The sequence below is a fragment of the Molothrus ater genome, chromosome 2, assembly GCF_012460135.2.
Source record: "Molothrus ater isolate BHLD 08-10-18 breed brown headed cowbird chromosome 2, BPBGC_Mater_1.1, whole genome shotgun sequence".
Classification (NCBI taxonomy): Eukaryota; Metazoa; Chordata; class Aves; order Passeriformes; family Icteridae; genus Molothrus; species Molothrus ater.
The window spans coordinates 96,125,435-96,150,010 of record NC_050479.2 but is presented as its reverse complement, the minus strand read 5'-3'; the positions used below and the strand labels follow the sequence as shown (position 1 = coordinate 96,150,010).

At 37.9% G+C, this 24,576-nt stretch overlaps 2 protein-coding genes across 12 annotated transcripts; one reads left to right on the top strand and one right to left on the bottom strand.

Moving 5' to 3' along the window:
- Nucleotides 1-203: 203 nt before the first annotated feature.
- RWDD2B (RWD domain containing 2B) lies at nt 204-4,982 on the bottom strand. Of its 2 annotated transcripts, XM_054518399.1 has the most exons (6): nt 4,872-4,982; nt 4,249; nt 3,728-3,945; nt 3,569-3,636; nt 2,082-2,447; nt 204-1,379 (listed from the first exon to the last, which is right to left on the bottom strand). In XM_054518399.1, the coding sequence occupies exons 1-6, from the start codon at nt 4,980-4,982 to the stop codon at nt 1,133-1,135; spliced, it is 1,011 nt and encodes a 336-aa protein (XP_054374374.1). In that variant the 3' UTR covers nt 204-1,132. The 2 variants fall into 2 exon arrangements, with proteins under 2 accessions (XP_054374374.1, XP_054374368.1); XM_054518393.1 differs by lacking the exon at nt 4,872-4,982 and having other exon boundaries at nt 4,068-4,698.
- On the top strand, nt 4,674-23,986 carry USP16 (ubiquitin specific peptidase 16). Of its 10 annotated transcripts, none has more exons than XM_036394926.1 (18): nt 4,674-4,757; nt 7,035-7,133; nt 8,707-8,888; nt 9,522-9,625; nt 11,938-12,041; nt 13,747-13,925; nt 14,908-15,000; nt 15,846-15,976; nt 16,342-16,429; nt 16,922-17,000; nt 17,861-17,952; nt 18,684-18,740; nt 19,590-19,757; nt 20,339-21,008; nt 21,256-21,350; nt 22,538-22,624; nt 22,881-23,034; nt 23,661-23,986. In XM_036394926.1, the coding sequence occupies exons 2-18, from the start codon at nt 7,073-7,075 to the stop codon at nt 23,783-23,785; spliced, it is 2,469 nt and encodes an 822-aa protein (XP_036250819.1). In that variant the 5' UTR covers nt 4,674-4,757; nt 7,035-7,072; the 3' UTR covers nt 23,786-23,986. The 10 variants fall into 10 exon arrangements, with proteins under 10 accessions (XP_036250819.1, XP_036251382.1, XP_036250898.1 ...); XM_036395005.1 differs by having other exon boundaries at nt 4,736-4,829; XM_036395087.1 differs by lacking the exon at nt 4,674-4,757 and adding an exon at nt 5,126-5,203.
- The last annotated feature ends 590 nt before the right edge of the window (nt 23,987-24,576 follow it).

Here is a 24,576-nt window from a genome sequence, read left to right as displayed (position 1 = left end):
GCCTTAAACTCAGCAATATCCTTTAAAGAAATAAAAATGAAATCAATCGATCTTAAACTTCGAGCGTCCCGTGAGGCCTTTACGGAGCCGCAGCGTTCTTGTACACAAAGACTTTGGATTTGGGAAAGTTTCACCCACCCTTGTGGAATGACATCGCTGTAAAGTATCCCTACAAGAGGTGTTCCAAGTCCACACGAGAGAGCTGAATGTTAGCGATTTTACTGGATGTGTACAGAAACATTTAGTCAATATTTAATAAAAATATTTAATCAAAAGAAACGAATGTCTGCTTTTTTCTACAGGGATTTAGATGCAGTATCTGCAAAATTAGCATTCAGTGATACAACTTTGTTGAAATCCCACTCAAAAATATATGCAACATAATGCACTTCATATTACAGCATTGGAAACCTGGGAACTCAGAAGGCTGAGGATTGTTTCAGAGTTTTTGAGCATGCTATAAGGGAACCTGATCCTTGGTACCCTTATGCTTTTACACAAACCAAAATAACAGATGTAGTGGAGACACCATGGTATCTATCTTACTTGCACACACACTTTGACCTACAGAAAATTCTTATGCCTTAGAGTAGGAATCCTAGCTCATCTTGGTAGCATGAGTAAGACTCTTGTAAACTTGCTCCCTCCCTTTGTTCTTTTTTAAAATAAAATAATGATCTCAGGGCTTACTAAACTTTCAGGTTGAAAGTAGAAGATTGTTTAGAAAAGTTTTCATGAAGTGTATGTAAACAGTAACGATTAATGTAAACATCATGTTCTCACTCCTGAGATACCCACACTGCAATTTTGTCTTTTCTTATTTGTAGATTCATTCACCACATTCATCCATCTACAATTCTGTAACTGTCCAGTAGGTTATCAAACACATTTTCTTTCATTTTAAATAGGTATGTACCCTAAATCTCTTCAACACCAGAAAGTGCACAAAGCAGTCATAGAGTCATTTCCATTATTCAGGATTTCACTGGATATTTTTTTTATATTGAAAACTGAATTCATCACATGAATCATGAATTATTAATTCCCTCTCTGATCAACTGTTGCAGAAAAGCTAAGGAATCTGTTAAGAGGATTAAATTAAAAATGTAGCTGCTGGGGCCTCTGCTGATCTTCAACCCCTTGAATGCCCTTCAACCCCAAAGTACATTTGAAATATATCAGCACATCCTTTTTCTTCTAAAAAATTATATAGTTGCCCCAAGTCCATATGATTTCCCCGGGCACCATGTGCATCAAAACATTTTTCTTCCAAAGTGGAGAACTTTCGTTGCTTCTGGATCTCAGCATGTCCTCCACCTTCCAAAGAAACATCTTCTCTGTGCCGAATAAGGATTCTTTTCCATGTTAATCTTCTTATCCTGAAAGCAATTGAGGAAATATTAATCTACTTATAAAATAAAGACTGTTTTGGGAAATACTATGGAATAACTACTATCACAAAAGTCAATAAATTCTATTTGTGTATATATATTGACAGAGATAATGGTTCACGAGCTGGTCACAGAAATACTACTCACATGCAAACACTCTCATAAGCAGAAGCTTGGGGCTTTTTTAACTCCTCAGGACTGGAAACCTTTAATGCTATTGCTCACAAAATAATTAATGAGGATGTGGTTTCCATTTCAGGACTCCTGTCTTCCCTGTGCTAAGAATTCTCAGAGACTCTTAGCTGATACAATCAAATTACAATGCTTATTTAGTCTGCACCACCCAGAAAGATAAATGATGGGAGCAAAATTAAACACAAATGTGAAGTGATATAAAAGCACACAAATCTAACACAACTGGGGTACTGCAATCCATCTCTATAAAAGTGAAACACAGAGAATTATAAAACAGAAATAAATGTGCATCCTGCAGTACCAGTTTCTTTGAGTGTTGCAACCAACAGTACAGTGGATATTCAGAGTTGTAAATACATTATTATAAACACAAATACTTTACAGATCTTCACAGCTTGGCAGGTGGTTGAATTTCCACCTTCTGGCCACATGTAGAGCATGACAAAATGCAATATTCTAACTACTAATGGCATTTAAGCATAAAGAAGAACTAACCTTGACCAGAACTCTTCACAACTACTTTGTAAACCTTCTACACAAACAACACCTGGCTTCCCTGGCATGCAAAACCCTGACAGAGAGAGCTCCTTGGCCCATTCAATAATATTCTTTCTTTTTTGCTTGTTGTAAATGTGATGACTGTAGATCCACAATCGAGTGAACATGGTGACTTCTGACTTTGTGGCATCTGCGGCTGTCATTGAGAAGGATGAAAGATCTTTGTCAATGTAAGCAGCTGCATGGTCTTTAACCCATTCCCTTGCACTCAGTATGCAGGGCTCGCCATTGAAGTTTTGCATCAAGTATGTTTTTAGATCAGAGTTCAGGAGAATCTGCTGAGAGCGGCTTAATAATGATGACCTAAAAAAAATGCATATAGATATATATATATATGTGTTTACAATTTAGCATGTTTTTTAAAAACACAGAATAATGGAATCCTTACGTTTGGAAAAGACATCCCAGATCAAGCCCAAACTTTGACTGATGATCACCTTGTCAACCAAACCAGCGCACTGAGTGCCACATCCAATCATGTACTGACCACCTCCAGGGAAGTGACACCAGCACCTCCCTGGGCAGCTCCTTTCAATGACTGACCAACTTTTCCATGAAGAAATTCTTCCTTATGTCCAAACCTGAACCTCCCTTGGTACAGCTTGAGGCCATTTCCTCTTGACCTGTCACTGGTTCCCTGGGAGAAGAGGCCAATCTCCACCTGCCTACAGTCTCCTTTCAAGTAACTCTAGAAAGTGATAAGGTCCCCCGAGTCTCCTTTTCTCCAAGCTAAACCACCCTAGCTCCCTCAGCTGCTTCTGATTAGGACTTTTGTTCCAGACCCTTCATAACTTTTCAAAGGTTTTGCTTCAAGTTGCCAAGAAAATCAGGCATAGCTAGATAATATGCACTTGCTATTGATATTTAACTCATATTAGCTATGAAAACATCTTAATTATTATTTAATTGGTGTGCTAGCTCTTGAATTCACAAACAGCACTACCAATCTGTAAAATAAAATCAAGAAAAAGGTACTTGAAAAGTAAGTATGGTGGCTGAACTAATTTCCTGTAATACACAAGTCTACGTCTTTAAACAGAAATAAAAAGATCAGAAGGCTGGAAGAAACAGCATTGTGACAAGGGAAGAGTAATACCTTTGATTATCTTTTCACCCCTTTACTAAGTCTTAAGCTTTATCAAAATAGACACATCTTTCTTCCTGAGCATCAGACCTATGAACAGTATCTACATGTAACCCTTCTGTACAGGTGATGGCTCCTTCTCACTTTTTCCCTTTCCCTCACTTATTTGCTGAGCACAACAGAGAAATCATAAGCTTGTATATTTGTTTTTTCTTCAGCACTGTTGTCAATCTGGCTTAATTCAGCAGTAAACCATCAAAAAAAAAGGACTGCTTTCTCTGATCATAACCGTATTTGTGCAGTACACTGTAACTTATAAATGTTTTATTAGCAGTTGTACCTCACAGTAATTTCTGGGAGAACAGATGGATATTTAAATGGTAAAGCACAGGACATAGAGAATTCCACCTAAAAATAAATGAGGAAATGTTTACTTCACATAAGCCATAAAATCCCACAAAGTAATACGATAATTTTTTTAAAAAAGGGTTTACAATACCGTAGAGGCATTAGGCACCTCTGTCTTTACATTCAGTATAAACTGAACTTTTGAAGATGGCACCTCGGCAGACTCATTTTCAACACAGTGTTTCAGTTCAGCTAGAGCCAGTTGGTCTGTGACAGCAAACTCTTCCTCATAAGGAAACATGCTAGACAGTAAATCTAACTCTGAAATTTGTATCTCTGCTGCTTCTTGGTTGGCCATTTTTGTTGTTCCTTGAGCAAAGAAAAATACAGGGAAGAAAGACACAGCTTGAATATGGGACAAAATTCATTAACTACTCATATGAAAATCATGTTAAAGAATCACAGAATATGCTGAGTTAGAAGGAACTCACAAGGATCATCGAGTCTGACTTCTGGCCCTCCACACGACAATCATAAGTCACACCCTGTGCCTGAAAAGCATTGTCAAACACTTCTTGAGCTCGGTCAGGCCGGTGCAGTGACCACTTTCCCGGGAAGACTGTTCCAGTTCCCAACCACTCTCTGAGGGAAAAAACTTTTTAAGTATCCAACCCTAAACCTCCCCTGACACAGCTTCATGTCCTGCCACTGGTCGCCAGAGAGTGCCTCCCTCTCCACTTCCCCTCCCGATGAAGCCGTAGACTTAATGGATATTAATAGTTATGAACAAGCCCATCATAACCGGCTCGTGTCTCCCGGGCAGTCTGGGTAACACACACAGACAGCCCACGCAGTTTCCACTGCCCTGAGGTGGGACAGGACGCGCTGGTGTCTCACCAAACCAACGCCTTCCACACAGGGCTGCTACTCGGGTGTCCTGAGCACTGGGGAGCCTCCCGTGCCCCTCGAACACACCACCACCGCCCCGCTCCACACCGCCCACCGCACACCGCAGCCCCCAGAGAACAGAGGAGGGGAAAGTGAGCCGGCGTCGCACCCGCGCATGCGCGTACGCGTCCCGCACCACCTCACGACACCCCCCGCCATCACGGCCCCACAATGCAGCGCGCCAGAAGCACGCATGGCAGCCGGTGACCGCCGCCCCTCCACTGGTGATTGAGGTAAGAGGTTGCCGTCTGCCTCGTCTGGCGGAGTCATGCTCCACCAAGTTGTTCGTCCCGCCGCACCGGCAGGTGAGGGACGGGAATCCCCCGAGGCTGCCGCCGCGCTCCTACCGCCGCAGCTACTCTCCTCCCAAGTCCGGACTCGCTCCGCCGGCACGCTGCGGCCGTCTCCTCTGCCGGAATGCGCGGGGCTCCTGATTGGCTACGACAGCTGTCGCTCATTGCGCGGGCCAATCGGAAGCAGGCGGGGCCGGGTCATGGGGGCAGCCCGGCCTCGGGCCGGGCCGGGGGGCTGCGGGCTCGGGGATTACGGCTCACCTGCTACTCGCCGGACGGGAAGTCCGGCCTGACGACAGGGTCCGGCCTGCTGCCCGCCGCAACCTGAGGGTTCCCCAAGTAAAAAAGCTCTCAGGGCTTTTTTCCAGGGTGTTAGTCAAAGGCAGGTGCGCGTTTGGTCGTTTACAGACCGTTCGATCTTATTTAAAAAATATATAAAATGCTTCAGTCGTTTAGGCTGTGCATTCATCGTGAGGGCTTTGCCGTGGTGCAAAGCCTGTCGGACAAGTCTTCCCAGGCATAGCTGGGGTTAAATTAACAGCCCCACCTGTTGATGCTGTCCTGCATTCCCGGCAGGAGCAAGGACAACTTGGAAAGGATTTTATTAATTAAAATTGTTTATACAAGACCAAGTGTTGTAGCTTTTTGCAGAAAAATATGCTGTAGAGGAAGGTTGTTGGGTGAACAGTTACTTCTTTTTCTGAACAAGGTGAATGCTAAGTTGCAAAAGTTGGCAATTCTGCTCTCGATGAAGTGGCTGCCGAGCAGCCATCAATAATTGGGTCATCTGCCCTAAGAGTATGCTCATGCAAACATGCTCATGTTTGTAAATGGCTTTTCATACAAAACGTCCTCTGTGAGTATCATGCCTAAACTCTCCCCAGCTTAATTTTTCTCTTTGATTCTCTTGATCTGACTTAATTATTTTGCCTCCAAGCAGACAGTTGTGCTCTGGGGCTGGTGTACTGCCATGTACCAGCATAGAAATTAACTTGGAAAGGTGGACTGATACAGATTTAGTGCTGGTTGTGTTTACGTGAAGGGTGAACAGCAGGGTTAAGCTAGCCTGCAAAGATTGCAGATTCTTGATTTTGAGCCCTTTTAGCTTTTTTGTTTTCATTGTACAACGTGAGTTTTAAGTTTTCCTGAGATTTTTGGATGATCTTTTGTCAGGTAAGGTACAGGGGCTACAGACTTTTGGAGACCCTGGGGGGCATTCCCTGGTTTAGGGAGACACAAGAAACTTACCTCAAAAAGCTATTAAGACCCCATTGGCTCGTTCCCCTGTTCCTATGTCCCTGAGCTACTCCCTCCCTATTCCCTGATTTGCCCTTATCTTTGTACTGCCTCGAGACCAGGTTCACCCCCAGGCCCTTCAGAGACTGGTACGCTTGGACCCTCCATGTGTGTGTGCCTGTGACCTGAACATCTTACTGGGCCGCTGAATAATATATATCTGTGGATATTATGCAAAGGCCCTCTTTGCTTCTTTACCTGGGACTCTACTAGCAGCAATGTAGGCTGCCACACAGACTAGAAACTAAACATGGTCTATCACATGTGCAGTAGCCGCCTATCTGAAGCCAAGCACTTGGGTTAGGACTCTGAAGTGGTAGATCACTCTTGTGTAGATCACTCTTGTCGAGAAGGGTCCACAGGTATAGTAGATAACAGACCTGTCTGAATTATTTGCTTGATATGTGGGGAAGGTAATGATAGATCTTCCCCTGCAAAGAAATTGAAAAATCAGTATTCCCGTGGTCTGTGTATCTTCAAATATGTCAAGAGTATTTTACTTCTGTCAGATTTCATCAAAGAAACAGGAAATTTGCAGTAAACAAAATAAAAAGGTTGCAAAGTCTTCAAGATAGAATTGGGACAAAACCAATTCTTTTTCATAAAATTCCTGTGGTATTATTTCAAGTCCTTAAGGTTTATAGGATTTTTGATAACAAAGTTTCCAGTCTTGTTATTTTGTGCAATGCTTTTGATTTAACATTTTAAATCATTTGGGTTTTGTAATTCACACTATGATCTTGCCTATACAACAGTTACAATTGTTTCATGTTAAGCTATAATTAATATTTTTTGTTTTGAAAATGTCAAATTAAAACAAGTTAATTCACCTCAAGGGAGCTTGGCCATAGAAATAACTTGTGTAGCAATGAACAAGGACAACTAAAACTACTTTCTAATCTTACTGTTTTTTCTTTTTAGGTCACTCTTCCTTTTAAGAACAATTACAGATAACAAATATGGGCAAGAAACGCATCAAAGGCAGAACTGCACAGTCTGATGAGTCTCCAGATATACTGAGTATGTTTCCTTGGAGAAGTTTGTGGACCTAATGTTTATCTTAACCTCAGAGAAGGCTTGAAAGCTCATTAACATTAGAAGGCCTTCACACTAGTCACTGGCTTTGAAGTCACATATACAAAATCTGGATTTTTAATTGAAACTCAAGTCTAGCAAGAAATATTGTTGTTGTGACTTTTCTAAGCATGCTAGAAAATAATAATCCTGTCTTGAAAACTGAGATTAGTTTCTGGTTTTTTTAGGAAACTCAAACACACAGTTCTTTACTGATACAGATTGTGTAAAATTACTCAGAATATAAAGGGTTTGTGGAGTCAGCTGCCAAGCTTAAGTTGCATTTTCCTAGTGAAAAGTTTGTTGCAGAAGATTCTTGCTTTAACAGTAAAAGCTGTGACTAAAATACTTTTTATGAAGCAGTTTTCCTTTATTCTAGCAGCTAATTTGATACTGACTCTGGACACTTCAGCTCTCATAGTGTATTTTGGTTAAAACTTCTTCTTTCTGTTCTTCTGTTCCAAATAGTTCCTAGTCACAGATACTAAATTTTATTCTCCTAGCTCCACTCGATCTCACCTGTGAATTTTTTTGGACTTGTTTACCTTGGTTGTTGTAGTTTTTTTTTTACTTATGTTGTGTAGCATTCTCTTCTACTACCTTATCTTCCAGGTTACAGATTGTGTCTTTCTCATCTTTTTTGGGGAAGTGATTTGAACCAGATTAATTTAGTTGGGGGAGAGAGCATTTAAGAGTTTGAGGAGACTTGGTGGGATGGCCTGTTTAAGTCCACTGTGCTTTGATTTCCTGGTTGTCCTGGTCTTCTTGTGTTAGCTTCTGTCTCTAATGGATGCCTTTTTTATCTACTTTTGTCTGGTTTGGTTGTTGGGGGCTTGTTTCCTGGAGTCAGGGTCAATGTCTGCTGTAACTGTTCCTCTTTTTTCTCCTGCAAAAGAGACCAGTTATGTTCTAGCTGCTGCTGGCATCTGAATTTTTTGCCTATGAATAGGTTACCTTAAGACGACAAAGACCTTTAAAGCTACAAATGAAACTAAGACTAATCATGGTGAATAATTCCACTATAACAGTAGTTGCCAATATACAAAAATTTTTTTGTTTGTTTTTTAAATGACAATTTTGTAGATGAAGCTTATGTTTTTCAGAAAGGCTAAAAGAATGCTGAATATCTATGTTTGTCTCTTGTTGGCTAGCATTTGCACTTTGATAAAATCCTGTAATCTTTGACAGAAACAAAACTGGAGGTACAAAAGTTTGCACCAATTTCAGTTTAAGCCAATAGAAGATTGCAATCTTGAGGCTGTAGTCTTGCCTCAACAATGATAGTTTATGAGCTGTCACACTATCTGAGCAATAAAAACAGCTCTAAGTTTAGGATGCAGCAACAGTATACCCATATTGTCAATGGTGGTAACAAAAAGTTTCTTTCTGATACTCTGATAAATTGTTCGTGTTTCCTTGGCTCTAGAAAGACTATCCTAGCTTCTGTATTACTGCCAGTATATTAAAAGCTTGCATTTTTTATGCTACCTACATCCTTCTTGTGCTTTTTAATTTGTAGAACCTGTGTGCAAGCATATTCGTAAAGGACTGGACCAAGGCCATGTGAGAAGGGCACTGCAGAATGTGGAATGGCATGTTTGTCAGGACTGCAAGGCAGGCAGTAAGACACAAGAGAAGGCTGAGGAGGAGGAGACTGATGAAGGCACTTCGATATGGTTATGCCTAAAATGTGGCCATAGGGTATCTCTTTTGTTGTTAATTTGTCTTTAATACCTTTCAGTATCTCATAATGCAGCGGAACAAGAGAGTTTCTATATAAATTCTTATATTCTCTTTTTTTATTGTAAAGATGGTGCTACCTAGATGACTTTATATACTGTAGAGTGTGATTTAAAAATGTCTGCTCTGAATGTCAAATGAAGTACTTGGAAGATGGCTCAAAGACATTTAGTAGGCTTAAGGCTAAAACACCATCTTGAGGACTGGTTTTCCTAGAAAGTGAATTATTTTGCAGAGAAAATAAAAATACTTCTAATCTGTGGGGTTTTTTTGCAAGATCTTAATGCTCATGATAGTTCATGAAAATTAGAACTCTGCATGCTGAAGAGGTTTTGGTTCTGTCTCGTTCTTTCAGGTGTTTAGACTGGAATTTGTTCATTAAATGTTCAGTCCCATAGCAGCTTTATTCTGCACCCAGTAATTTATCCATCTGCAGAAATAAATATTTTGAAATAGATATCCATCTGTTGATTCCAATTAGTTGAACGTAATTGAACAGTTTTGATTGTAATACTTTGTTTTTACTCTGAATTTATGTATGTTTCATTGGCAGTCAAATGGATTTTGTGACACTTGTGGTTATCAATATTGTAGGGCTGTGGCAGAAATTCTCCTGGCCAGCATGCTTTAAAACATTATGAAACACCAAGATCAGATCCCCACTGTTTGGTTCTCAATTTGGACAACTGGAGTGTGTGGTGAGTTTGTCAGGCAGCACAAGACAGAGCTGGAGGGCAGCAGAGGCTGGAATATAATTTGTCCTTTCTTTGTGAATTCTGAGATTTCTCTCTAGGCATATATTAAAATATTTCCAAACATGTAATTTCTAGCAGTCTTTGCTGAGATTTGCAGAATAAATGTTATTTTAATGTAAAATTTATGATTTGGAAATCTTCATAATTAAGGTTGAACTTGACCAACTAGTAAATGTGTTTGACTTAATATTTAACTGTTTTTACTTGGTCAGAATACTGACACATGGACACAAATGTTGATCAGTAGATCTAAATCTTAAGTTTCGACCTTGGGAAGAAAGTTCTTTCTGATGTGCACTTAGTGACAACATTACTTTTATCTCTTCTGTAAATATGATTTTTAATACTACATATAGACAGGAAGCATAGCCAGAATTACAAGATGCTACTGGATCAAGCAATACAAAATCAACGTCCCTGGTAGTTTTTGCTTCTCTCAAAAGTACTTATACACTTGTGTATATGAGGGGAACCCCAATTTTCTAAACTGTGCTATATAGAAATACTGTACTTGACATAAAGAGTTTTTGTTTTGCTTAGTAATGTGGTTTTGCAACTTAGTATCTGTCATTTTGTTCATTTTATATAACATTATCTATTTACTTGATCATACTTAGTACTTACATGTAACGATCACTACTTTTAATGAATTCTAATGGAAATGGACATTGTCAGTAACATTATAACTAATGAACTAGTGAGCTTGTCTTTGTGAATTTTAATTAGTGTTAAAATTGTAGGTTTGAAGTGCCCTATTTTCCCTGTTTTTTAATCAAAATACTTGCAAGTAAGGGGAAGTTGTGGAAGTAAGATGTTTTGGCTTCCTTCTAGAATTTCTTGGTTGTACAAACTTGCCCAAGAAATGATTCAAAGATTGATATATTGGCTATAACCTAGTTGTAGATCAAACCCACTGTCAAGAACTGTATTTCAGAGTGGGCCTAGTACAGAAATTCTGATCAAAATTTTAACCAAAATCATAATTCTAATAAAAATTCTTTTATTCATTATATGAATGTGTGACCAAACCTCTCTGTGGTGTGCATGCACATGTGGTTCAAATTGGATATAAATAATAACTGTAAAGAGTTTAAAGACATGCGGAGAAGAAAGGGAGAGTTCTAGGTATTCACTAAGTTCTGTGCTTTTGGGTTTACAACTGCTGTTGTACTTATTTTCAGTGCTGGTCAAACAGCCATCACTAACAAGACCTTTTCCAATACCTTGATTCTTTCAAGATTGTCTACAATTTTTTTTGACAGGTAGAAGGTTATGGTGTTAAAACACACCATGGAAGTAACTGTCCTTTGTTATTCCAGGAGTGAGAATGTCTATTTTTATTATTAACCAGATAGACAATAGACAAGCAATCAGGGATCCAAAAGCTGAGTCAAATTTTTAAATGAAATATGAGAAAATGTGATGACTATAGCTAATGCCAGGGAGGCTGGAGATTTGGGGAAACACTTTGCTGCAGACTTCTGCTTTTAATATCAGAAAATTGAGTCTGACTTATGGTAATCTGAAATCTCCCTAAGAACTGTAATTGGTGTTTTCCAAAATGCAGAAGTATCAGTACTTCTTTAAAGAGTTGATTGGGTGGAACTACAAAATTGGTATGTGTAAAACTTCTTCAGATGTTTGTGTCCTGTCATGGTTTTAGCCTTCTTGAGCCTTTATGACTGCAGCTTCTCCTACAATTTTCTCTAAAGCACATTACTGGCATAACCTGAGCTTCTTTGTTTATAAAGAGACAAATGGAGTTTGTATCAGCAGTAGAAGACCAAATACAAGTCTGCAGGTTTAAGGGTGGACACTTGAATTATTTCTTAACTGATTTAAGTACAATTAAATATTTACTTGACTAGAATATTCAAAATATTTTTCCATACCATAATATTCATAAGTAATTTCCTTTAGGGCTTGATAGCTTACCTTCTTGATTTTGGCAAAGTTATCCAAGCTTTTCTTTTTCTTGCTGCAGGGTTTCTAAGCACATCTTTTAAAAGTCTAATTTATATTTGTAAATTGCAACTGCCAGTCACCAAAATAATTTACTAAAGATAATTTTTAAGTCTTTTATTTTTGTGACAAGTAGATTGAATTCTTCTCTAAGACTTATAACTTTTACACTAAAACTTGTGATTTTATAACTTTGTGTAATAAATTGCATCAAAAAAGTAAATAGCTTAGGATTTTTAAATAATAGAAAAAAAATAGGATTAATTGTTTTCTTTTGGGGGCGGCGGAGACAGGTGCTACCCATGTGATAATGAAGTTCCATATAAAACTTCAACCCTTTTGGGCCAGACTGTGGATTTTGTTAGAAAACAAGTTGGTATTGACTCATCACATGCAGGTAAGTAATTATAGTATAGGTACAGTAAATCAGGTCTCCTAAGTTTTGGAGACAGTATTATAAATCCAGAATTTACACTCCTTATGGTAAAGGGAAAAACTAATTTCTCCCCTTTTTTAATATTCTTTGTCACAATTCTGATAGCATAAGTAATGTCCTAGCCCATAGGCCTAATTAGATCAGGATTTTGCTCAGCATCCCCTAAACATTTACAGACAAAACATACAAGAATAGGCAGAAAAAAGGACAGTTTTACTGTGACTTTTTCTAAAATGCGATGTTCAGTTTTTCTGCAAATAGACATTTGACTTTCAGTACTTAGGGTGCTGTGTTTACTCATCAGTGTTGCTCAGTCTGTCTTGAGATCTAAAGAAAAATTGTCCTTGTTTAAGGATAATTTGATTTGATTTTTCTAAAGTCTTTTAGTGAGTATTTTTGAATGTATTAGGAATGACTAAGTCTCCAGCTGTTGCAGCACATATCCTAATGGAAGGAATAGTATACAGAGATTTTATCACTGGATCTGTATGTTTAGTTTAGGCAGCTGCAGTGCTTTTAGAACTCTAAAATATTGTGTTCAGCCTGCAGTCTATCTGTAAAATATGATTGTTTAAAAGAAAACAAACCCAGCAAAAACCCCATGGTTTCCATAATGGCAAAACTAGTTTTGTACAAGGCATTTCCACTAGAAAAATTGGATGAATTTGCATTTGAAAATAAGTGCTATAACAAATGACTGTAAGAAATTCCAACACTTGGGTGAAATCACAGGCCTTGTGGGAAATGGAACACAAACATCCAGCAGTGCTACGTGGCTGTCTCTGAATTCAATTTTTTCAGGAAGCAGGTGAGGTTTTCCTATAGGGAGCAGAGTTTTTTGAGTGGTCAGTCTTTCCCAGAGAGACAGTTGAACTTCATATGAGTTGACAAAATCTTCTTCTTGGGTTTGAACTGGAAAACCAATGAATACTTGCATGCAGTTGTTGCCTGTTTCATGTGTTCTGTGTGTTGTTGTTCATCTATCTGTTTCTTGTTCTAAGATTGTATTGTTTGTTTTTCTTGTTTTTTCTGAACTTGTTTTACTTGATTTTACAGATAGTATTAGCTCTCAGCCCTATTTACCAGAAACCTAATAACAGCTGACAGCCAAACGGGTAGAACCAGTGTGGATGTTATTTTAAAAACTGCCTGGAACTCCCTTACAGCTTTATTAAACAGGCTGTTGAAATTCTTGGCAATACACCAAAATAATTTGGGGGAAAATATTTTTAACTTGTCTTGAAGACTATAAACCTTTCAGTATCATTTGATTAGGTACATGAAATGAATATGAGAATGCCTCAACAGTGGGAGCCATTTGGATGTTGTGGGAGAAAGCCCTCACATAGGTGATTTTGAAAGGAACATTCTGAGGAATTTCAGAGTATGTTGGCATAAATGGCTTGTGTGCCAAGAGATGTTTAATTTGCTTGCTGATTCAAAATGGCATTTCAGGGGGTTCGCAATTTGTTGTTTTGTTTGTTTTTTAACTTCTATTACCTAGACAGTTTAAGAACCTAAACCAGTAGTTTCGTATTTAAAAATGAAAGAATTAAATATCATGTGTATGAGCTCTAAACATCATAGATTGCTGCCTGCTGTAATAATCTTTTCTAGCCTACACCCTGTAACTGTGTTAACCTGTGATATGTTTTTATTATTTCAGTCGAAAAACAAGAGAACAAAGAAGTTGAAAATAAAAAAATAGAAAAAGACAGCAAAAATAAACAAGGAAAAGAAGTTTCACTTAAAGAAGAAAATTCTCATTCAACTGCAAATGGAGAAGTCACTGTGAAAGGACTTAGTAACTTGGGGAATACATGTTTCTTTAATGCAGTGATGCAGGTACAGAACTTGCTGTTTTTAGAAAAACTTTGAATGGAAAAAAAGCCACAAACAAAACAAAAAACAACAACCTTGCCTCCAGCATTTTACAGTGACACAATTAGAATGGGATTTTTTTATCTGCCAGGAATGATGGCTTCTTTCTAAAAATAGTGTGTTGGCCCAGAGAAATATGAAGAAATGGAGCCACAGGTTCAGACTTGCTCTGAGGGTAAATACAATAAACAGCATTGTCCTTGAGGGACAGCGTTTTTCACTGAAATAAAATAAGCTTGACAACTTCTAGTTATTTTTTAAAAATATGAAATATTTCACCCTTGTGACCTCTTAGACTATAAGAGATTAGTACTCAAAAACCATGGGTGTTCATTGTAATAAAAATGTCTCTCTCAGCAAAAGGAAATCAAAAGTAAATATTGGATGAAAAAAACAGGATGAGCAAGTTGCAGGCATTGCCATCTTGTGTGACTTGTTCAGCTCAGAAATGTAGAATATACTTGTTCTTTCACGTGTATTGAAACTGACATTATCTTGTGCTCTTTGGCTTTTGATACTGAAGCTTTACTCAAAACAAAATTCCCACTGTACTTGCAGATTTTACTTTGATTTTGCTTTTGATTTACTTTTAAACACTTTAAACCAAGCAAATACATACATTGCATTTTATCCTTTGAATTTTTGGAAATAGACACTAGTAAATACATTTGTCAAAAGATCAGTCTGTATAAGGAAAATACATTTAGGGTTTCTGCAATATGAAGTAATGCTTATAGAGGGCATTGGAGGTCTTATTAGCTATACAGAATGTACCTTTAAATCTTAAACACAGATGGGGATTCTAGAGTGGTAATTAACCACTTTAGTTCTATGTTTGGGAAAATGCTGCTGAACTGGTTGCTACAAATTCCATGACTAAGGAAGTTCAACTGCCCTTCCCATTGTCCCTGTTTTCCAATCTCTTTCTGTCTTTTGTGTTCTACAGAATTTATCACAAACTCCAGTCCTGAGGGAGCTACTTAAGGAAGCTAAAATACCTGGCACAACGATTAAAATTGAGTCACCTGAGCTATGCATGGTAATATGCTTTGACCTCCGTAGTGTTTGTCCTCACCTTCCAGTCTGTTAAGGAAACCAGCGATACTTATCTGTCAATTTTAAAGCTGTTCCTATTGCCAGCTTCCTATTCACAGCCCATAAACTCCAGCTCCATCCCCAGCAGACTGCCCTTGGCTAGCTAACCCACTCTCTTATAACACCCATCTTCATTGGATGGGCGAGGCTGTTTCCACTCTTTGATAATTAGCACAGCCGTGATTCATCAGGGGCAGGGTTGCTTACAGTCCCTTCTCCTACATGGTCCAGCTAAATACTAACAAGATTAGGGTGTAAAATCAGCAGGAGCTTCACCACTGCTTTCTATAAAACTGCTTCTGAAGTCAGTGGAGGTATTTTGTTCAGAGTGTAAGAGCAGTGATTTAATACTCTGTTGTAGAAGGAGTGCTTGTATTATGATGATGTTATTTAAAGGATGAAAATGTGTAACTCTTGCTATAGTGCCACTTGTCTAAATGCAAAATAGGAAATTAGAGGATGTCTGTAGCACTAACTTAAATAGCACACCTGTCATTATAGTTAGAGATTTAGATGACAGAAAATGCACAATCTTTTTTAAGAAACTGGGTTTTTTCCTAGTAAAGGTGAGAAATCCAGACTTTGAACTAAGCAATAAATGAGTGAGTTGTGATATCATTTCATGATAAACTACACATCGTTTTTGTCAGGTTAACTGATTACCATTTTGGAATTTTGGGTATTCTATTTGACAATAACATTTTCAGGAACTGAAAAGGAAGAACTTACTGCAAAACAATCTGCCACTGAATTAAGGCAAAACAGCTCTGTTGCTTTTCTTTCAAACAGGAACCTCAGCTAATAAAACTAGATCAGCCGGGTCCTTTAACACTAGCCATGCATCAGTTTGTGACAGAAATGCAAGAGACAAAAAAAGGAGTAGTGACTCCTAAGGAACTTTTTGCTCAGGTTTGTAAAAGGTAAGTATCTGTACAATTGCACGTCATAGTGGGTATGAAAAAGTTTGTTGTTTAAGACTGTCAGTTTTTCCTCTTTTTTTATCTCTAGCTCAGAACAGAGCATACAAAATTTGTAGAATAATTTTTAATTATTGAAAGAAATCTTAATTTTTGAAAGAAGAGCAAAATAAAAATTAATAGCAGTAAAATGAAAGCTAGTCAGTGACATACTGTGTAGCTGGCATCATATTTTTAGAAAATACTGTATGTAGACACTTGTTGCTTTTATATACTTACATTCTGGAGATTTTGTCCATGTATATTTGCTGTGAATAATTTTTGCTTTATTTCTGAATTCAGTTATACTTTAAAATTTCATTTAACAGAGCAATACGATTCAAAGGTTATCAGCAGCAAGACAGTCATGAACTGCTTCGTTACTTACTTGATGGAATGAGAGCAGAAGAAATCCAGGTGAGTGCTAAAGTCATAGTTGTGCGTACCTTTCTCTTCGTACTCTGGACCCAGACTCTTTCTTCTGCTGAAGGGAGAAAGAACATATTTCCTGAGATATGTCAGCTTCTGAAGTGTGGTTGTGCTGTCCATAGCACTCACTTGAACCATATTAGCAACGAGAACCCACAGAAAAAGTGGGTTGGGAGTATGTGTAGGCACCCTAAAGAATATCCTTAGATTTTAATTTCTGAAACACACTTGCAGAAATCCCTGGGTTTTATGTCAGTTTTCATTTGCAACTTCTCTGGTGATTTCTTTTTTTCTTTTTTTTTTTTGATATCTACAGGAACTATTGTGTGGTTCTACAGGTATTTGTTGTTTGTATTGATTCTCTTAGTTGGTGAAGATTATACTTTTTCCTCCATCTGAAACACATCATAAAATGAAGTAGCTAACTGAATTATTTTTTTTAGGAAATTTTACAGAGTATATTTGTTTTGAAAATTTCAGCAAATAAGCATTGGAATGCTAAAGGCACTGAGTGACTCTAACAAACAAAATGAAGAAGAACTTAAAAAGAAAATTAAAGGTAAATTATGACAGCATCAGTAACTTGTAAAATCTCCTTTGTTGAAGTATATAAAGCAACATTAATTGTATCAACTAAAAGATACATGTTTATTTGTACAGCTTTATGACCTCTTGAGTATATGTGTATCTAGAATAAAAGCCTCAATAATTTCAGTATATATTTAAATGTCTTGCTGAACTTTGTTGGCATTTTCTTCTTAACAGGATAAGAGAGAGTTGATTCTGTAGACATCATACATTAAAATATGTTTAGGCAATGATTAATAATTCAAACATAAGAAATTAAAATACTAGTATGTGAATATAATTTATGCAGCTGCTAATAGTCCATTGTTACCTAACAGTAGTATAGAAAAACTCCAAACAGTGAACAGAAGAATTTTTTAACTTTTCAACATGACTTAGGAGATAATCTGACAATATAAATTCAGACTCTGTTACTCTGAAATTACAACTTGAGGAAAATGGTTTTGTTTGTCTAACAAAAGTTGGTGCTTATTTTTTAAGTTCAGATAGTTGTTTCAGTCTAGAGAGAAAACAGGAATTCTTACTGAGATGCAGTATTTCTTAGAAAATAGGGAAATGCATTTGAGCAGAGAAAGTGGTAGAGGTATGGTTTAACCAAGCTGTGTTCTAGGAATGTATTTTCATCGCCATTCTTTTGATCCACAAAAGATTCTTAATTTAAGAATCTCGCTGTATTTGCTATCCTGAGGAAACCAGAACAGGCCAACATGTTCTGTCATACATCTTGCATGTTATAGTCTCCTTTTTTATTCGGTATGTCGTAATGAGATTGGTTGCCAGTATATTGTGTGTAATATTTTTAACTTTACTATATACTTTTTGAATTCTCAGAATATGAAAAGAAAAAGGGAATACAAAGTTTTGTAGATCGAATCTTTGGTGGAGAATTAACCAGCACAATTATGTGTGAGGAATGCAGAACTGTGAGTAAACTGCCTGCTCTGAATAACCTGGAGTGTCATGTGCTGTAATCTGCAGGAGAACCCCAAAGTGACTGTCTGTAGAAATAAGACTTGACTAGCTGCATGCTTTTCAAAAAGGAGGATGATTTGGCTGGAATCTTTCTTCCACTGTGCTTTAAAGTTAATCTTGCAGTACCTTTCAAAAGCCTTCCAGAAAGAGAAGTCAGAAACAGCAAGCTGCCTCAGCCAGAATTCTCTCCTAGATTCCCAGTGAACACTTTCCAGTGGTACAGATCATAGAGCAAATTAATTGTTATGGGGCCCTTTCCTTTTTCATTCAGGGGATTATGTTTTCCCCTTTACCACAAGGAAAAATCCGTGGGAGTGCCAGGAGAACAGTTAAGAAGATGCTATTGGGATAATATATCCTGAGAATGAAGTAATTGAGTGTATTAGCAAATGGGCTAGTTGAATATCATGATGGATTACAGCTATGGGTCTCTTAGGACCTAAGGTGCAATCTCACTAGATAACTGACATTCATAAAAGTATTTCCTGCTTATTTCTGTGGTAATGTGACTTCTGGATTTTTGGTCATTGGAAGCTATTTGTGGAGGTAAATGAACCGTGTTTTACAGTTGAGTGTACAAGTAAAAGAGGGCCTTGAATGCACACGTGCAAATACACCTGTTGACAGCAAGCCAGCTGTTTCCAAACAAAATTAAATTGGACTCTTGATTATTCATTTAAAGGTGTCCTTGGTCCATGAGTCTTTCCTTGATTTGTCACTTCCCATACTAGATGTTCAGGTAAGAAACAGTCATAGGTACTTTTCAGCTTTTATTTTTTTTTAATTCATATGAAAACACTTATTATACAGTCATTAGGAAGAGTATTTAAGCTTCTTTGTAGAAGTCGCTCTTTTGCAAGTCAAAATTGCACAGAAAGACAGAGAATAAGATTTTTAATGAGAGTCATTCCTGTAAGTTGTGGCTTATAAATTGTCTCTGGAAAATCACACAGATTGTTTGAGTTCTTTGGGGGTTTGTTTTCACATTTTTCATCCATTTTCCTGCACCAAGTCCAAGAACACCTCTCCTAATATTCAGGTTATGGAATAAAGATAAGAAATGTTGATAGGATAGTATGTGAAAATTTATTTGAATAATCTTCAGACACTCAAAGTACTTGATTTGCTTTATGTTTTGTATTGATAATCTCTGTGTGTAATAATTCAGATTTTTTGTGTAGCACTGTTTACTCATAAACATTGGAATGGAACCCCCAGAGCCAAAGGGGCTTGACTTTGGCGTCAAACAAGTTTCCTTTTAGCAGAAGCAAACAAATTCTGTGGCAGAGAGTTCAACAGAAAATGTCTCTGCTTGTGTAAAACATTACTCTTCAATGTATTTAATGAGATCTGTTAGAGGCAAAGGTGATGTTGCCCCTTTACAGGTTTAGGTTTTGGCCCTCAATAGCCTTACTTTTCATACTGTTTCATTCTGTTTCATATGGACTCTCTGAAGTGAGACACTCCTTCCATTAACACCAGGGTGTGAGTTAGTTGAACGTTACATCATTAAAATGTTACCTTAAGTTGAAAACTCAGATAACATCTCTATTTCTGTGGCTGTTCTGTGGCTTTTTGGGTTTTGTAGAAAGGGAAAATTACAAAGAGAGACAACGTTAAAAAAAACAAAGAAAAGGAATCTGAAGATGAAGAGGATAAAATCAATGACCATTACCTTAAGGAGAAATATGAGCCCCGTGGTACAAGTAAGCACCTTCAGAAAAAAATGAAGAAACAGGCCAAAAAAAAAGCCAAGGTTGGTTTGGATAGGTGTTTCACTTTGTGCTTGCTGTTTCTGTTCAAGAAATTCTTTTTTGTTTCCTTAGTTTACATGAAGGAAGAGATAGCTTAGAACTTCTCCTCTTTTCAAAATACACAACTGAAAAGACCAATTATACCCATGTCTTTGGTGTTAAGATGTTCTGTTCAGCGTTGCTGGGTAGGTATAATATAATAATATCCAGTAGAATTTGTTGCCTGTCTGAAGAAGCCTTAATTTGTATCATACTGTTTTCCAGTCATTGATTGCAAGAATATTCACAACACTTTAGAATACAGACACAAGAAAGATCAGGAAGATAGCAAGGGCATCATTAGCTGTCTTTTGATGATACTATATAACAGGGAGCAGTAGGAACTATGTCTGAGTGAGGATATATTCAGTATTGGTGGAACTGATAACCTCTGATCATTAAATCATAGATTATTCTTCTCCCTCCTGCCTTGTGCATCTATGGCATGCAACAAAGATTACAAATAAGTGGTAAGAAATGCTAAATATCATTTATACTTACTTTGTTTTTTGTACTCTTGTTTATTATGTATTTAAATGAGCAGAGCCAACGCCGGCAGGAAAAACTTCAAGGAAAGGTGCTTCACTTGACAGATCTCTGCACAACTGAACAGCCAGAGATAGATGTCAAGTACAACCAAGAATCAGATACTGAAATGAGCTCCGAAACTCTTGATAAGAAGCAAGAAGAGGAATCATCACATGATTGCAAAGATCACTGCTTAACTCAGAAAGACTTGAGTATACAGGGAAATAGTACAGAAATTCAGAGCAGGCATGAAAATGGAGGAAAGCCAGAACAAGAGTGGGAAGAAAACGAGTCACTCGTGGATCTCTCTATGGAAGGCTTAGATTCTCCTATGAAGTTTGTCAATGGTCTTGACAACCTGTCTTTGAAAGAGGAGGATGATGACAATGAAGATGAGGAAGAGCTTGCTACAGACTTTTCAAAACTCCACTTGGGTGCCAGTGACACAAGTGACACAAATACCTTGGATGGCCTTCAGCCTGTTCCCAACAAGACTTGCGAAGTATCTACAGATGACCCTGAGGTGGCATTTTGTACTCTGGCAAACAGGGAAGAGCTAAACCCTGAGGAAGATTCAGTCCATCATTGTTTGTATCAATTTACCCGTAATGAAACACTTACCGAGACCAATAAACTACTGTGTGATGTGTGTACACAAAGGCATTGTGGACCAAAGAACAACTTAAGTATGACAGACTTTTTAAAAAGAAAACTTTAAACATATCCCTGTCTGCTTCTTGAGTGGGTAAAGGGTGGGGGGATTATCCCTTGTACAACTTTGGCTACTTTCATTCATTGTATTAAAGGGGAATGCTCAGCTTCTCAGGTCTTGTAATAGATGACATTGTAAATAGTAAAAATAAATTCCTGCTGTAACCTTTGTTTTGATATAAATCACTTGTTTTAATCTTTGGTGATTTTTATTTTCTGCAGATGAAAAGAAGTGTGTTTATACTAATGCCAAAAAGCAGATGCTCATCTCTCTAGCTCCTCCAATTTTAACCCTTCACTTAAAGAGGTTTCAGCAGGTAAGTAGCAGGCTGATACATGTATATAGCCTCAAGTTAATATGTATATACATGTACATATGCGTGTAGTATTAGCTTAACTTGAAAATATGCTAACATTACTTTTATTTTCTATAAAACTAGTTTGGGTTTTTTTTCCCCAAAGTTTGGAAGGCATTTGTATGCAGCATTGTGTTTTGTGGTCTTTGAGGCACTAACGTGTATTTCCCGGAAAGAATATTCCCTTAATTAACTGGAAAATACTGTTTTGTGGGTGTATTCACAACATATTCCCTCATTATTCTTACTGCTTACTGTGTTAAGCAGAATCTTAGCATTAATGGTTTCCTACTATTACAGTTGCTCATAGGCTCATATATTTCAGTAGGTATAGGTAAATAGGATTCCTTACTAGTAACAAGTAAGTATCAAGTTGGCAGAAGTGGAAAAGAGAGGATTCTGAGCCTTGTGGAGCAGAAGGATGAAAGGAAAGTAACTTCAGTTTTATTTACAGACACTGAAGTCACATATCTTTTTATTCCCAAGTTGTAGAAAAATTTTTGACTCAGGGCTTTAGCTTTTCAAGAGAGAAGGAGGAAAGGAAAGGAAAGGGAGAGACAGTACCTCTAAATTTAAAGCTGTTTGGTGTTTTTGGTCAATATACTTGAAAAATAAGGGAGGCAACTTTAATTAGATGAAAACCAATTTCATATAGAAAATGGAAATGTGTAGCCTGATCCAAGAGACTGTAATATGAAGAAAATAACATTTATCATCATCTCCCTTTTGTTTTTCCAGTTTGATACTGGACAATTGTTTGATTAAGGTGGGAGCAGTTTGCGTCAGTTCGGGTGTTCTAAGATCAGATCCTCAGGCATGTGACAGTATCTGAGAAGCCAGAGTTGGCCTCATAGTTACTGAAGTGCATTAGAGCTGATTCTTTTTCCACTTCTGCTACTATTACATTAATGTATGAATGAGCTGAAGAGCCATCTTAATTTGTGCTCCAGTGCAGCGTGTGGGGGCAAGGAAGTAATGCTGGAATACTGGACATCAGAGAAAAAAAAATTGCTTTTACTCAGTTTTGTGTAAGGTAAAACTAATTTGTGTTGTTGAAACTTTAACCTGAAACATTTAGTAACTAAGTGTGGTTTTAGTATGCTCCATTTTAACATGATGGGGTTTTCCCTCTACTTTGGTTGTTTAAGGCTGGATTTAATCTGCAGAAGGTTAACAGGCATATCAAGTTCCCAGAAGTGATAGACTTGGCTCCTTTCTGTACAGCTAAATGTAAAGTAAGTGGGAAAACAATCAGATTCTCCTTTCCCATGTTCTAATGTGCTTTCACAACAAAGCTGCATAGCAAAATCTTTGCACAATGCTTCTCAAGCCTGTTACTTTGTGTGATAACTTGCATTTCACTGCTCATAACTGTAGTGCTTGCATGAATCTCTAATGATCAGTTTCCATTTCATCAGCAAAAAAATCAAAGAGCTTATATTCTTTAAAACCCAGCACTTGGCTGACATAGCTAAACTTGTGGTTTTCTAGAATGTGGCTGAAGGGAATACAAAGGTCTTGTACTCTCTCTATGGAGTTGTTGAACACAGCGGAACAATGAGGTCTGGGCACTACACTGCCTATGTTAAAATGAGAGCTATGAACAACCACCTCTCTGATCTTGTTCTTCGAGGACAATCTCATGGTAAATCATTGGAAATATTTTTCAAATTTTTTCTTACAAAATCACAAAATGGTTTGGGTTGGAAGGGGTCTTAAAGATCATGTAGTTCCAGCCTCCTGCCACGGCTGCTAAGTTCTCTGAGAAAGGCAATGAAGCTAGTGAAATGATATAAGGAGTGGCTGAGAGAGCTGGGAGGGCTCAGCCTGGAGAAAAGGAGGCTCAGGAGAGATCTTATCACTCTCCAGAACTGCCTGAAAGGTGGACGTAAGGTGGACGTCCAGCTCTGTTCCCAGGCAACCAGTGACAGGAGGAGAGGAAATGGCCTCAAGCTCTGCCAGGGGAGGTTCAGGTTGGACATTAGGAAGAAAAGAGGACAAAATAGTGGTTAAGCATTGGAAGGGGCTGCCCAAGGATGTGGCGACATCCTCACCCCTGGAGGTGTTCAGCGGACAACCAGATATAGCATTCAGTGCTCTGGTCCTTTCAACAAGGCAATGATCAGTCACAGGTTGGATTCCATCTTGGAGGTCTTTTCCAACTCAATGATTCTGTGATTGTAGTCTATGATTCTTACTGAAGAACAGTAATAGAACTGATTGCTTCAATTCTTTGTAATAACTTTTACTCCTAAATTTTTCCTTTCACAGCTTCAGAAACTGAGCCTGTCAAAGGTCAGTGGTTCCACATCAGCGATACCCACGTACAACCTGTCTCTGTGTCCAAAGTGCTGAGCTCCCAAGCCTATCTTCTGTTCTATGAGAGGCTGCTGTAACTCATCAGAAGAGCCTTCTTGTATGTGCAGCCGCCTTGTTTGGAGTTCTGAGAAGGCTGACTTGGAAATCATGTTGTTGACATGTTGGAGCTACTGTATAGCAGGAATTCACTTTATGCGTTTTAGGCACACTGGCAAGCAGCGAACTTACACTTTTTCCAGTGTTTCCACTACTTTTCAATAAAAGATTTTTCAAAGTTACAGCTTTGGGTTTTTGTTGAGTAATTTGGTTTTGTTTAGTTTACAGACTGCAAAGGGACTGTTATGGCCAGCACTGCCTTTTTGTTGTAGGACTTTTTCTATGAGAGCAGCTGCTAGACATTTTGAAGCGGTTTGGGATCTTCAAGAGTTAGAGTGCAAGATGGTACATAGATCTTGAGGGAATGTGCATATCTCTAGAGAGCTGGATGCAGTTCAGTGGATGTGAGTTACATGTTGAGCAGCTGATGGCCCAGAAAACATTCTAAAAGGAAGATGACACCGGCAGTTTATTTACAGACATGAACAGGACAGGGCTGCTATGGAAAGTGTCTCGAGCTATTTATTTCTTCAGCATCAGTCTCATTACATGATTGTGATAATGGAAAGATGCTAACAGCTCACAAATCCAGGCAGCAGGCCAGAAAACTTAATGTTACAGCATACTTTATAACCTTCTAGACCAATCACATGAAGCAAAAGCACAGAGACAGTAGTTCTATCCAATCACCATAAGCACACGTAGCTTTGGTTAAAACAATGCTTGCGTATTTCGAATACATTACCTGTTTATAAGAGACAACACACAGAGC

Excerpts from the sequence above, each read along its gene's own strand:
- RWDD2B (XM_054518399.1), bottom strand. The coding sequence starts at position 4,982 with ATGAGCGACAGCTGTCGTAGCCAATCAGGAGCCCCGCGCATTCCGGCA. Across the intron at positions 3,637-3,727 it reads AGGTGCCTAATGCCTCTACG|GTGGAATTCTCTATGTCCTG; the intron begins GTATTGTAAACC and ends ATTTATTTTTAG. Across the intron at positions 1,380-2,081 it reads TGTGAAGAGTTCTGGTCAAG|GATAAGAAGATTAACATGGA; the intron begins GTTAGTTCTTCT and ends AATTGCTTTCAG.
- USP16 (XM_036394926.1), top strand. The coding sequence starts at position 7,073 with ATGGGCAAGAAACGCATCAAAGGCAGAACTGCACAGTCTGATGAGTCT. Across the intron at positions 15,977-16,341 it reads TTTGCTCAGGTTTGTAAAAG|AGCAATACGATTCAAAGGTT; the intron begins GTAAGTATCTGT and ends TTCATTTAACAG. Across the intron at positions 16,430-16,921 it reads TGAGAGCAGAAGAAATCCAG|CAAATAAGCATTGGAATGCT; the intron begins GTGAGTGCTAAA and ends TGAAAATTTCAG.